This window comes from Aureococcus anophagefferens (assembly GCF_000186865.1).
Source record: "Aureococcus anophagefferens unplaced genomic scaffold AURANscaffold_7, whole genome shotgun sequence".
Lineage (NCBI taxonomy): Eukaryota > Pelagophyceae > Pelagomonadales > Pelagomonadaceae > Aureococcus > Aureococcus anophagefferens.
The window spans coordinates 1,501,457-1,513,894 of NW_008705567.1; the positions used below are offsets into that span (position 1 = coordinate 1,501,457).

The window sequence follows — 12,438 nt, forward strand, 5'->3', positions numbered from 1 at the left end:
CCGCCGCGGTCGCCGCGCGCCGCCGCGCCGGCGCCCCGCGCCGCGCCGCCGCCGCCGCCGCCGCCCGCCGCGCCCGTGCGGACGCCCGGGCAGTCCGCGGCCGACGTCCAGTCGGCCGCCGCGTGGCGCCACCGCGTCGCCGAGGCCCGGTCCATCACGGAGGCCGAGGCCGCCGAGGCGGCCCGCGAGCAGGAGCGGCTCCTCGCCGCGTCGTCGCGCCGCTACCAGTTCACGCTCAAGGCCAAGGCGCGGCCGCCGCCGCCGCCGCGGCCCCCGGGCGGCCCGCCGCCGCCCCACTGGCGCTCGCCGGACCCCTACGTCGTCCTCGACGTGCGCCGCGACGCGTCCCGCGCCGCGGCGCGCAAGGCCTGGCTCCGGCTCGCCCTCAAGTACCACCCGGACAAGTCCAAGTCCCACGGCACGCGCGACGCGTTCATCGCCGTCTCCAAGGCCTACCGCGCGCTCTCCGCGAGGCTCGACTGAGGCGCCTAGCTCCCCCCTTCCCCACTGTTAATCCCGGCGTTGTCTCTGGTGAGCGTGCGGCCGCGTGGCTTCTAGCCCTCGAATGTCAAGAACATGGTCAAGAACTTGAATTCATGTTGCCGAACTCAACAAGCGGGTTTGAGGCGCTCGAACGCGAGCGGGCTGCCCGTCGGCGCCGGCGTCGCGCATCGCGCCGGCCGTGTCGCGGCGGCCGCCGGACCGCGCGGTCCGCGCCCCGCCGGCGGCATGGAGTGCGTCTTCAAGATCAAGCTGAAGCGGCAGTTCGAGGCGCGGCTCTGCGTCGTCGGCTGCTTCGACGGCCACCAGCCCGCCGTGGCCTGCGCGACGGGGAGCTGCGGCCAGGTGCTGCTCTACTACCCCCACGAGCAGGGCGAGCACGGGGGCAGCGACCCGGAGATGAAGGCGCTGAACTTCAACAAGGCGCTGACGTCGCTGGGCTGCGGGCCGCTGAACGCGTCGCTCACGGCGCGCGAGGTCATCGCGCTGCGGGGCGGCGACCCGGAGGAGGCGGCGAAGCACGGCCGGGACCCGGACGCGAAGCGCGACGTGCTTTTGGTGGGCATGTCGTCGGCGCTTTTGGTCTACGACGTGGAGATGAACAGCGACGTCTTCTACAAGGAGGTGCAGGACGGCGTCAACTGCATGTGCTTCGGCACGCTCCGCGGCGTCGAGGAGCCGCTGGTCATCGTCGGCGGCAACTGCAGCGTGCTGGGCTTCGACTGGCGCGGCGCCGAGGAGTTCTGGACCGTCACGGGCGACAACGTGCGCGCCGTCGCGGCCGCGCGGCCCGGCGACGGCGAGCCGGGGTCGGAGCTGCTCGTGGGCTCCGACGACTACGAGATCCGCGTCTTCCAGCACGAGGAGGCGGTGACGGAGGCGACGGAGGCCGACCGGGTCGTCGCGCTCGCGGGCCTCGACGGCGGGCGCTTCGCGTTCGGCCTCGCCAACGGCACGATCGGCGTCTACCGGGGCGCGGAGCGCAAGTGGCGCGTCAAGTCGAAGCACGCGCTCGTGGCCCTCGCGGCCCACGACGTCACGGGCGACGGCGCCTTCGAGATCATCGCGGGCTGGAGCACGGGCGCGCTGACGGTGCGCGTCGCGAGCAACGGGTCCGTCATCTACCGCGACGGCTTCAAGGCGTCCGTCGCGGCCGTGCTCTGGGCCGATTTGCGCATGAGCGGCGCGCCCCAGGTCGTCGGCGTGTCCGTGGACGGCGAGCTGCGGGGCTACGTCGCGGTGGACGCGACGCAGGTCGGCCGCGACGACGAGGAGCGCGCGGCGCGCGAGCAGCTCGGCGCGCTGCAGGCGCGGAAGCGCGAGCTGCTGCTGGAGCTGCGGTCCCTCGAGGACACGATCCGCCACGCGTCGGGCGACGGCGGCGCGAACGCGGGCGTCATCCCCCAGGACACGCGCATCTCCATGGACATCGCGACGAACAGGGCGGGACAAGGGTGATTCAACGTCGCTTCAACGTGGGTGTTCCGCGCGCGCGCGTTTCGGAAACAGCATCCACGCTTCGAGACCGTTCCGAGAGCTGATCGCTCGTCCAAAAATCAGCCGAAACGAGCGGAAAACGACCGAGAAAGGAGCCTTTGAAGTTGGGAATTTCGCACTCTTGTCCTGCCCAGGCGACGAACCGCGACAAGTCGTCCTTCGAGTTCGTCTTCGCGACGACGAACGGCACCTTCGTGTCCTCCGTCGTCGTCCTCGACACGGACGGCGGCCTCTTCGACGGGGAGACGCTCGTGGCCATGCCCGCGCACCCGACGTCGTCGTGCGCGCTCGCGCTCTTCCCGCGGAAGAACTTCCCCGCGAACCTGAAGATCCAGATCCACGTCGGGTCGCGGCCGAGCTCGAAGGAGCTCCACGTCTTCGAGGTCGACTACGAGCTGCCCAAGTTCTGCTGCTTCCTCCGCGTCGAGGACCCGCGGCACGCGCCGCAGCCGACGAGCTACGTGCAGTTCTCGCTGCCCGTGACGCTGCCGCCCCTCGCGGAGTGGATCGAGAAGTCCTTCGTGAACATGGAGGCCGTCAAGTTCACGGGCGACTCCATCCAGGTCTACTACGTGAGCATACGGCGCCCGCCGGGCGCGGGCGCGCCGGGCGCGGCGCCCGGCGCGCCCGGCGGCGACGGTGACGCGGGCGCGCCCAAGCCCCTCTGGTTCGAGGCGCGCCAGGTCGGCGGCCAGGTCAACTGCAAGGTCTCGACGAACGAGATGGCGACGGCCGCGGAGGTCGTCCAGGACCTCGCGGCGTTCGTCGACGCGCGCGAGCTCGAGTCGGTGGCCGACTTCCCCGCGGAGATGACCGCGCTCGAGGACATCCTGAGCCGCGTCGCCAAGTTCAACGCCATCCGCATCCGGCTGACGGCGGACATGGCCGACGGGTCCGCGCGCATCAAGGCGCTCGTGCTCAAGGCCGAGGACGCGCGGCTCATGGCCGACATGCCGCTCATGAAGCGGCACTACGCGGAGCTCTTCGCGCTGAACAACGAGCTCATCGCCGAGTACAACAAGCGCGCGAACAACCACGAGGCGCTCCTCGCGGCGCTCAAGGACGTGAACCAGATCATCCAGAAGGCGTCGAACCTCCGCGCCGGCGCCGCGAAGAGCCGCGTCGTCGCGGAGGCGCGCGCGGCCATCAAGACCAACGCCATCGACTCCCTCTACCAGATCGTCTGCGAGGGCCGCTCCAAGGTCAGCCCCGCCCAGTGAGGCGGGGGTCTAAGGTCCTCGCGCGGCGCGCGCGGGCCGTCTCGCTGGATTTTCAATTCTCAAGCCTTGTGGCAAATCTCTGCCCGCCGCGCGCCGCGCGAGCACGCAGCCAGAGTTCGCGTCGGCGGAGGCGCCGCCGTTCGACGTTCGCGTCCTCGACGCGCGCCGGCACCATGGCCGGGGCCCCGCGGCACGGCGTGGGCGACATCGTCGAGGTCCTGGACAGCAGCAGCGGCTGGGTGCCCGCGCGCGTGCTCAGCGTCAACGCCAACGGGTCCTACGACGTGAGCGTGCGCCTCGAGGACACGATCCACCTCGGGGACGTGGCCGCGGTCCTGAGCCTCATGTGCAGCGGGTCCCAGTCCGCCAAGGCGTCGGCCGCGCTCCAGTTCTACACGAGCGAGAGCACGGGCGACCTCACGTTCGCGGGGCTCCGGGCCTACCTCACGTCGGTCTTCAAGGTCATCTTCGAGGCGCAGCCCGAGCGCCAGTACGCCTACTCGCGGGGCAAGGGCGAGCTGCTGAGCCCGAAGCGCATGGGCGACGCGACGGCGCGCCGCGCGTTCGGCGACCACGGCCTCGACCTCGCCGAGGAGCTGGACCTGGAGCAGTTCAAGCGCTGGTACGCCTACCACCTCGACGGCGGCAAGGACGCCGACGACGGCGAGACCGTGGGCACCGTGGAGCGCGTCCTCGACGAGGACGAGGGCGAGTGGACGGCGGGAGGGCTCGCGACGCGCGCGCTCGCGGGCGTGGACCTCGACGAGGCCTTCGAGCGCCTGAGCCGCTGGGCCGACGCGCGGGGCCGCGTGAGCCGCGGCGCCTTCGGGGCGGCGCTGGCGGACCTGGCGCACGCGGGCGACGGGTCCGCGAGCCTCGGGGCCGCGGCGTCCGTGCTCTTCGACGCGTTCGACGTCGACGGCGACGGCACGATCGACTTCGCGGAGCTCGGCGCGGGGCTCTCGGTGCTCTGCGGCGGCGACCGCGAGAACAAGGTGCGGTCGACGTTCCGCCTCTTCGACCTCGACGGCGACGGGACCATCGCGTTCGAGGAGATGGCGCGCTACCTCCTCGCGGTCTTCCGCGTCGCCTTCGCCAAGGACGACACGCTCGCGGAGCGCGTCGGCGCGTCGCCGGAGGCGCTGGCGGAGGCGACGGCGGCGGCGGCCTTCCAGGACTGCGACCTCGACGGCGACGGCAAGCTCGACTACGCGGAGTTCCGCCGGTGGTACCACGGCCAGCAGGGCTGGGCGGCCGTCGACTTCGACGCGCTCGTCACGGAGAAGGACGCCGTGCGCGAGCTCTCCACGGCGCTGCGGGGCCTCGACGCGACGAGCGTCTTCGACCGCCTCGGCTACTTCGCGGACGGCGACGGCAACCACACGCGGCAGCGGTTCTTCGCGGCGTTCGAGGCGCTCTTCGAGCCCCAGGTCGACGCGGCGGGCGACGCGGCGCTGCGGGCCGTGCTCGACAAGGCCTTCGACGCCTTCGACGCGGACCACGACGGCGTCGTCGACGCCGCGGAGCTCGCGGCGGGCCTCGGCGCGCTCTGCGGCGGGTCGCGCGTCGACAAGATCCGGCTGACCTTCGACCTCTTCGACCGCGACCGCGACGGCTACCTCGACGAGTTCGAGATCCGGGCGTACCTCGCGTCGGTCTACAAGGTGTCGACGCACGACCTCGTGAACAACGACACGGGCGAGCCCGTGTCCGCGGACGAGCTCGCGGCCGCGACGGCCGCTGCGATCCTCGAGGAGGCCGACTCCGACGGCGACGGCCGCGTGAGCTTCGACGAGTTCGCGCGCTGGGTGAGCTCGGAGCACGTCGAGGAGCTCCCGGGCGAGGAGGAGACGGAGGACGACGACTCGTACTACGACGACGACGACGACGACGACGACGACGACGGCCCGCCCGTCGCGTCGCGCGCGCCCGCGGCGCCGCCGGGCCCGCCGGCGTCCCAGGCCGTCGCCGTCGCCGAGCTCCGCGACGCGCGGCGCCTGCTGAACCTGGACCACTTCTCGCTCGACGAGCTCGTCGAGGTCGTCGTCGAGTGCGCGCCGCGGGGCACCGTGTCCGGCGAGGCCTTCAGCAAGGTCGCGCGGCGCCTCGCGACGCTGGGGGGCAACTGCCGCGACGACGCCGACGACCGCGCCGACGCCGCGCGCCTCGCGGACCGCGTCTACCGCTGCTTCGACGTCGGCGACGCGGACGACGTCGACTTTGTGGAGCTCGCGTCGGGGCTGAGCGTGCTGTCGCCCGCGGCCATGGACGAGAAGATCGAGGCGGCCTTCGCGCTCTACGACGTCGCCAAGGGCACCGTCAGCTTCGACGAGCTCCGCCTCTACCTCCTCTCCATCTACCGCGTCCTCATGGCCTGCTCCAACGACCTCCACGGCAAGATGGCCAAGGCCGGCGGGCCCGAGCAGCTCGCCCACGCGACGGCGAAGCAGTGCTTCGCCGACTACAACTTCCGGAGCGACGCCAAGATCGACTGCGCGGCCTTCAAGAACTTCATCATCCAGGGCATCGCGCGGCCCTACGAGCTGCCCTGAGGCCGCACCTCGCCGCCCGGGCGCGCCCGCAACCCCATCCCCCGACCACCCCGCGGCCACCAACGCCCCGGCTTAATACCAGTCTGGAGGCTCCTGCGCGGGCTCGTGGAACCAGCCGGCGGCCGCGACGCGCGCGCCCGCCTCCGTGGGCAGGACCTCGTGCGGCGACGCCACGGTGTCGAAGAGCACGAGCGTGCCCGCCCGCGTCGCCACGTCGACGACGTACTGGTCCGGGTCGTCGACGCACTCGACGGAGCGGTAGCCGGCCTCCGGCGTCATCGCGCCGAGCGCCGCGTGGAACGCGTCGGCGTCCAGCTCCGCGCGGCCGCCGCACGCGGCGGTCCACGCCGGCGACGCGCCGGAGAAGGGCTCCGACACGTAGCGCCGCTCGCGCCCGTCGACGACGTAGAGGCCGTAGCGCGCGTCGTCGCCGTCCCTCACGTAGGCGTCGAGGAAGACGGGGCGATTGCGCGGGAGCCAGCCGACCTGGACGTCGCCCTCGTGCGCGCCGACGTCTCCGGCGCTCTCGCGGCACCAGGCGCGGAGCTCGCCGCCGCGCTTCGCCTGTTGCAGGTAGACGAGCCAGGACACGGACCGCCGGGAGTCGTGGAGGAAGCCCGCCTCGCCCTTGCAGGCCTCGTGGCGCTCGTCCATGTGGCGCCCGAGGAACGCGCCCGGCGCGTGGATGGAATAGTACTGCTCCTCCAGCGTCAGCGGGCCCGGCGACCGCTCGGAAAGCGCGGCGCGCAGCCCCTCGAGGAGCCCGTCGAGCTCCGCGCGCGCGTGCACGTCGCCGCCGACGCTCGGGCCGAGCGTGCGGACCGCGCGGTCCTGCGCGCCGTAGCGCGACGCCGCCGCGGCCGTGTTGGACACGCCGGACTTCGAGAAGGCGCCCGCCTCCTGGAGCGCGAGCGCGTCGTCGCGCAGCGCGCGCGCGAGCCGCGGCTCGAGCCAGTCGTCCAGCACGTAGATGCCGCCGGATTTGATCGTCTTCGACGCAGCGCGCGCGTCGAAGGCCAGCGCGCGCGCCGAAGCTATGGAGCAGGCGAGCAGCCATGCTGCTTTCATCGCAATTCCTCGAGCACAGAGAGATTACGGGCGCTCATCAGACGCGCGCACATACCATACTAGTATGCGATGCGCACACTCGCGCGCGCCGCGATCGCCGCGAGCGCGTCGCCGCCGGGTGTCCATCGGCATGGCAAGTACTCATCACCAAGGTCTTGTTAGAGAACGGCAAGCATGACATTGATTTGGCCAATTGGCAGCCCGGCGCCGTCACAGAGAGCACACGAAGTCTGTCATTTCTGGCAGCTCCGCACCGGCGCGCTGGCGGCAGCATGGAGGACTGGAAGCGGCGGTGGATCCTGCGGCGGCGGCAGCTCGGCTGGATGCGCGTCATCCAACCGACGCGCTGGGATTGGATCCGCGTCTATCTCTGCGTGGTCCCGCAGTGCGCCGCGACCATGCTCTGCGTCGCCCTCGCCTACGCGCTGCGGCAGAAATTGCGGTGCCACGGCCCCGCGAGCGTCCTCATGCGCCTCGCCATCGCGTGCATGCCCGACGACAGCAGCGCCGGCGTCGTCTACGGCAAGCGGCAGGGCTGCCTCCTCGACGGCGAGTCGGGCGTGACGCAGATGATGCGCGTGGGCCTCATGATCGCCAACTACTTCGGGGACCGCGTGACGAAGACGAGCGACGCCCACGCCGTCATCGTCACGAACGGCCTGCGGGACCGGCTCGTGTCGACGATGTTCGCGCTGAAACACGCGGCGCGGACGAGGGACGAGCGGACGGGCAACGTGACCATGTACTGGGTCAACTGGGGCGAAGACGGCTACCCCGTCGACGCCTACCTGGACACGGCGAAGCTCGCGGAGGACGGCCTCACGGTCGTCCAGGTCGACCACCCCTACGACTTCAAGATCCCGGGCCACGGGTCGCTCAAGTTCGCGCTGCTGGGGCTGGAGGTGCTGGACCTCGCGACGCGCCTCGACGGGCGGCCGGACTGGTCCTTCTTCATGACGAACCCGCAGGAGGAGGACCCGGTCTCCGACGGCGACGACTTCTTCCACATCAACCTGAAGCCCGTCGTGCCGTACCTGACGGACGTCGGGCCGGCGGCCTGCGACGCCAAGTTCACGACGGGCGAGCTCCTCACGCGCAACTACGGCGCGGACCTCGCCGTGACGCACGCCGCCGCCGAGCGGCCCGAGTGGCGGATCGTCTACGACCCGAAGAGCGAGGGGCCCCTCCGCGTCGACGACGGCGCGCGCGCGATCACGCAGCAGCGCACGGACGACCTCCACGCGGACTCGCTCGCGAACCTGCGCTGCCTCGTCCAGTTCCGGACGCTCTACGTCGGCACGGCGAGCTCCTTCTGCGACGTCGTCCTCGCCTACAACATGGCCCTCCGGCGGCGCGACGCGGCCGCGCCGCGCCTGCGGATCGCGTGCTGCGCCGACTAACGGGGCGGTGTGATCACGCGGAGGGCGGCCTGCTCGGCCGTGTGCGCGTCCGCCTTGCGCGGCGGCAGCGTCGGGGCCGCGCCCTTGCAGAGCCACTCGTAGCGGAACGCGGGGTGCCGGCGTTCGAAGTCGCGGAGCGCTCTCCACTCGCCGCCGTCGACCCACTCGCCGCCGTAATTCATGAGCTCGTCGAAGACGACGATGCTACCGGGCCGCAGCCGCGGCGCGAGGCGCTCGAGCACGAAGATCGCCGACGAGTACAAATCCGAGTCGACGTGGACGAGGCGGACCGGCCCGGGGTGCTTTTCCAAAAACGGCGGCAGCGTGTCCTCGAACCAGCCCTTGACGAGCGTCACGTTGTCCGGCACGGGCGGCAGCCGGCCGGAGACGTCGAATGTTTCCTTCGACGCGCCGCCCGCGGCCCAGTCCTCGGGCAGCCCCTCGAAGCTGTCGAAGCCGAAGACCTCCGCGCGCGGGAACCGCCGCGCGACGTGCGACACGGTCTCGCCGCTGAAGACGCCGAACTCGAGCAGGAGGCCGTCGTCGGCGGAGACGTCGTCGAGCGCGGCGACGAGCACGTTCGAGAGCGGCCACGGCGGGAAGCGGTCGGCGCACGTCGGCGCCGCCGCGAGCCGCTCGACGTGCGGCAGCTCCGCAGCGAGGCGCCAGCGGTCCAGGAGGTGCCAGCGCGCGCGGCGCAAGACGACCTCGAGGACACGCGCCGCGACGTGGGGCCGCGGCGCCGCGACGGGCGGCGCGGGCGGCGGAGGCGCGGCGTCGAGCGTCGCCGCGGCGTCGCTCGACGCCTTCGCCTCCGTCGGCGCGGCGTCGACGCGGTCGAGGAGGTCGAAGGTCGTCCAACCGACCAACGGCGCGGCGATCTCGAGGCGGAACTTGCAGGCCTTGGACAGCGTCGCGTGCGCGGCGCCGTGGACGGTCGTGCCCTGCGGCAGGTGGCCGACCTTGGCGCTGTCGAGCTCGACGCCGGACCGCACGATGCAGCCCTTCTTTGCGCGCACCGTGTAGGCGTGGTGCAGCATGTTCAGGGGCGCTCACTCCGCAAGCGCCCTGCTAGCAGCAGCCCATGCCGCTTTATTTACTTCAAGAACCACATCAACGATGATGGAGCACCGACGCTCGTTTGCCAGCAAACGAGAGGACAACCCATCGAAAACGATGGTGCCAACGGGCCATGCCGCGACGACGCCGGCGCGGCCGCCGTCGGCCGCGCGCGCGCGCGGCTCGCGCAGCGTCGAGGACAAGGCCAGCGACATCCTGGCCATGGCGCGGAGCCTCGTCGTGGACACGGCGAGCAAGCGCGGCGGCGGCCGGTCGCGCCCGCCGGCCGGCGCGACGACGTCGAAGAAGCGGCGGCCGGCCTCGGCGAAGCGCGACGGCGGCGGCGGCGACCCGTTGGCGGCGCCCGTCGCGAGCGCGGCCCAGGCCATGAGCCAGCTGCGCCAGCATCAGTGGAGCTCCGTCACGATGCAGCGCCTCGTGGCCTCGCAGGGCCTCGGCGCCGCCGAGCCGCCGGCGGCCTGGGAGGCGGACGACGACGACGTGGAGCCCCCGGCGCCCGCCGCGTCCAAGTTCGAGAGGAGCGCGAAGGCGCGCCGCGCGGCGTCGCCGAGGAGGCGCGCGCCCCGGAGCCCGCGGACGCCCGAGGCCGTCGCGCCGCCCTTCTTCGACCACGACGCGAACCTCGCGCCCGTGTCCTGGCACGCGCTCCACGGCGGCGCGCCCGCGCCGCCGGCGGCGGGCGCGCCGCCGCCGCGCGACGTCGCGGAGCTGCGCCAGGACTACGACGCGCGGTTCTCCGGCCTCCACGCCTACGGCGCCAGCGGCATGACGCGCCTCGAGGAGATGGTCGAGGCGGCGATGCAGGCGAGCGAGCGCGCGCACGCCGCGGCCAAGGCCGAGGCGCGCGCGCGGCGCCGGTCGCCGGGCGGCTCGCGCGCGCGGCCCCACGTCCAGTCGACGCGGTGCGCGGCGCTCCTCGCGCGGTCCGGCGCGCTCCACGTGACCTGCGCGGTCGCGTCGACGACGGACGCGTCCCTCTCCGTGTCCGCGGAGCGCGCCGCCGTGCTCCGCGCCGTCGCCGACGGCGACTCGGCCTTTTTGGGGCTCGTCGTCGCCGACGCGGCGAGCGACGAGCTGCCCGTGCCGGACGGCACCGCGCGCCAGGTGTTGGCGGAGTACGGCGACTTTCCCGTGTACCTCGTGAACCGGGACCTGCGCGCGCGGCGCATCACGACGCACGAGCTGTTCCCGCTGCGGCTGCCGCCGTCGCGCGCGCCGCCGGCGACGCGGCCGCCCATGGAGTCGGCGTTGCCGCCGACGGCGTCGGAGCTCGTCGACGCGTTCCTCCCTCCGGCGACGGCGCCGCGCGCGACGCGCGCGCTCCACTTCGACACGGAGCGGAGCGCGCGCCCGTCCGCGTTCGAACGGTCGTCGCGGCGGCCGTCGCGGCGGCCGCCGCCGTCGTCGAGCTCGGGCTCGCGGTCGCGGAGCCGGAGCGCCTCGGACTCGCGCAGCGGCTCGCGGAGCTCGGCGAGCCCCGAGGCGGCGCCGCCCGTCGCGAGGGCCGAGGCCGCGGCCTGGTCCGTCGACGACGTCGTCGCGTTCGTCGAGGCGACGCTGCGGAAGGACGCCTACTCGGCGACGTTCCGCAAGGCCAAGGTCAACGGCGCGCTGCTCCTGCGGCTGGACGCGCGGGACCTCGAGGAGACGCTCGGCGTGGCCCACGGCCTCGACCGGCGGCGGCTCCAAGGCGCCGTCGCGCGGCTCGCGGAGCGGGGCCACAAAGGCTCGGCGAAGAAGCACGACCGCGCGCTCGGCGGCGACGCGGCCGCCGCGGACGACCTCGACGCGTATCTGGGCAGCTTGGACAAGGACCGCGTCCGCGCGGTCGCGCGGCTCAAGGTCGCCTTCGACGCGCGCGCCGAGGGCGGCGAGCAGCCCGAGGACGGCGCGGACAGCGGCGACGAGGACGCGCGCCTCGACCTCGCCGGCTTCCGGGGCGCGCTCGCGGCGCTCGGGCGCGACCTCAACGCGCCGCACGTCCGCGAGTACCTCGACGGCGTCGACGGCCGGAGGCGGTTCCTCTTCCTCGACTTCGTCGACGCCTACGTGCTCCTCTTCGCGTCCGAGGACCCGGACCTGCGCATGTCGACTGGCGCGGCCGCCGCGATCGGCGACCGCGTCCGGCTCCTCAAGGGCGGCCACGTCGCCGTCGGCGGCGGCTCGAGCGACTCCGACGACTCGCCGCGCGACGCGCGCCGGACCCGGTCGCGCCGCGGCGCGTCGCGGCGCCGGCGCCGCGGGTCGTCGCCGTCGCCGTCCGAGAGCGGCGGCTCGCTCGAGGGCTGGGCGCCGACGAAGCGATCCTTCGCGGACGCGGCCCGGGCCGCGGACGCGACGCTCGGCAGCGTGCGGCGCCTCGCGGAGCTCAAGCAGAAGTTCGACCGCTTCGCCGTGGGCGACCGCGTCACGGGCAACGAGGCGCTCCAGGCGCTGACGGAGCTCGGGTCGACGCTGCCGCGGCGCGTCGCCGCGGCGTACTTCCGCGACCGCGGCTCCAACGGTTTCGCGCGCGACGTGACCTTCTTCGAGTTCCTGCGGGCCTTCGCGGCCCTCGAGCTCGAGGACGGGTCCCGGGAGCCCAAGCTCGGCCGGTCCCGGAGCCCGTCGTCGTCCGCGGACTCGCGCGCGTCCGTCGACCGCGCCGTCGCGCGCCTCGCGCGCGGCGCCTTCGACAAGCCGGCCTACAGACGGCCCCTGGAGCCCACGGCGAGGCGCACGCGGCGCCGGGAGCGCGAGCGCCACCACCGCGAGCTCGCGCGGCGCCGCGACCGGAGCGACTCGGACGACTCGCGCGACCGCCGCGCGTCGCGGCGGCGCCGGAGCCCGAGCCCGGACAGCCCGCCCGCGCGGTCCCGGTCCCGGCGGGCCGCGTTCCGCGCCGGCGACCGCGTCCGGGCCCAGTACCGCGGCCGGTCCAAGTTCTACCCGGGCAAGGTCGGCAAGGTCCACGCGGACGGCACGCTCGACGTCGACTACGACGACGGCGAGCGCGAGGCGCGCGTGGACCCGGCGCTCGTCGAGAAGCGCGACGACGACTCCGACGACGGCCGGCGGCCGCGGGGCCGGGGCCTCCGCGAGGGCGCCAAGGTCGAGGCGCGCTACCGCGGCCGCTCCAAG

The 12,438-nt window shown here is 73.5% G+C and overlaps 1 protein-coding gene across 1 annotated transcript; it reads left to right on the forward strand.

The window, feature by feature from the left end:
* Positions 1-729: 729 nt before the first annotated feature.
* Positions 730-3,218, forward strand: AURANDRAFT_24976 (hypothetical protein; the record flags this gene model as incomplete). The annotated part of the gene is made up of 4 exons (XM_009037896.1): positions 730-978; positions 1,045-1,896; positions 2,091-2,561; positions 2,658-3,218. The coding sequence occupies 4 exons, from the start codon at positions 730-732 to the stop codon at positions 3,216-3,218; spliced, it is 2,133 nt and encodes a 710-aa protein (XP_009036144.1).
* Positions 3,219-12,438: the final 9,220 nt, after the last annotated feature.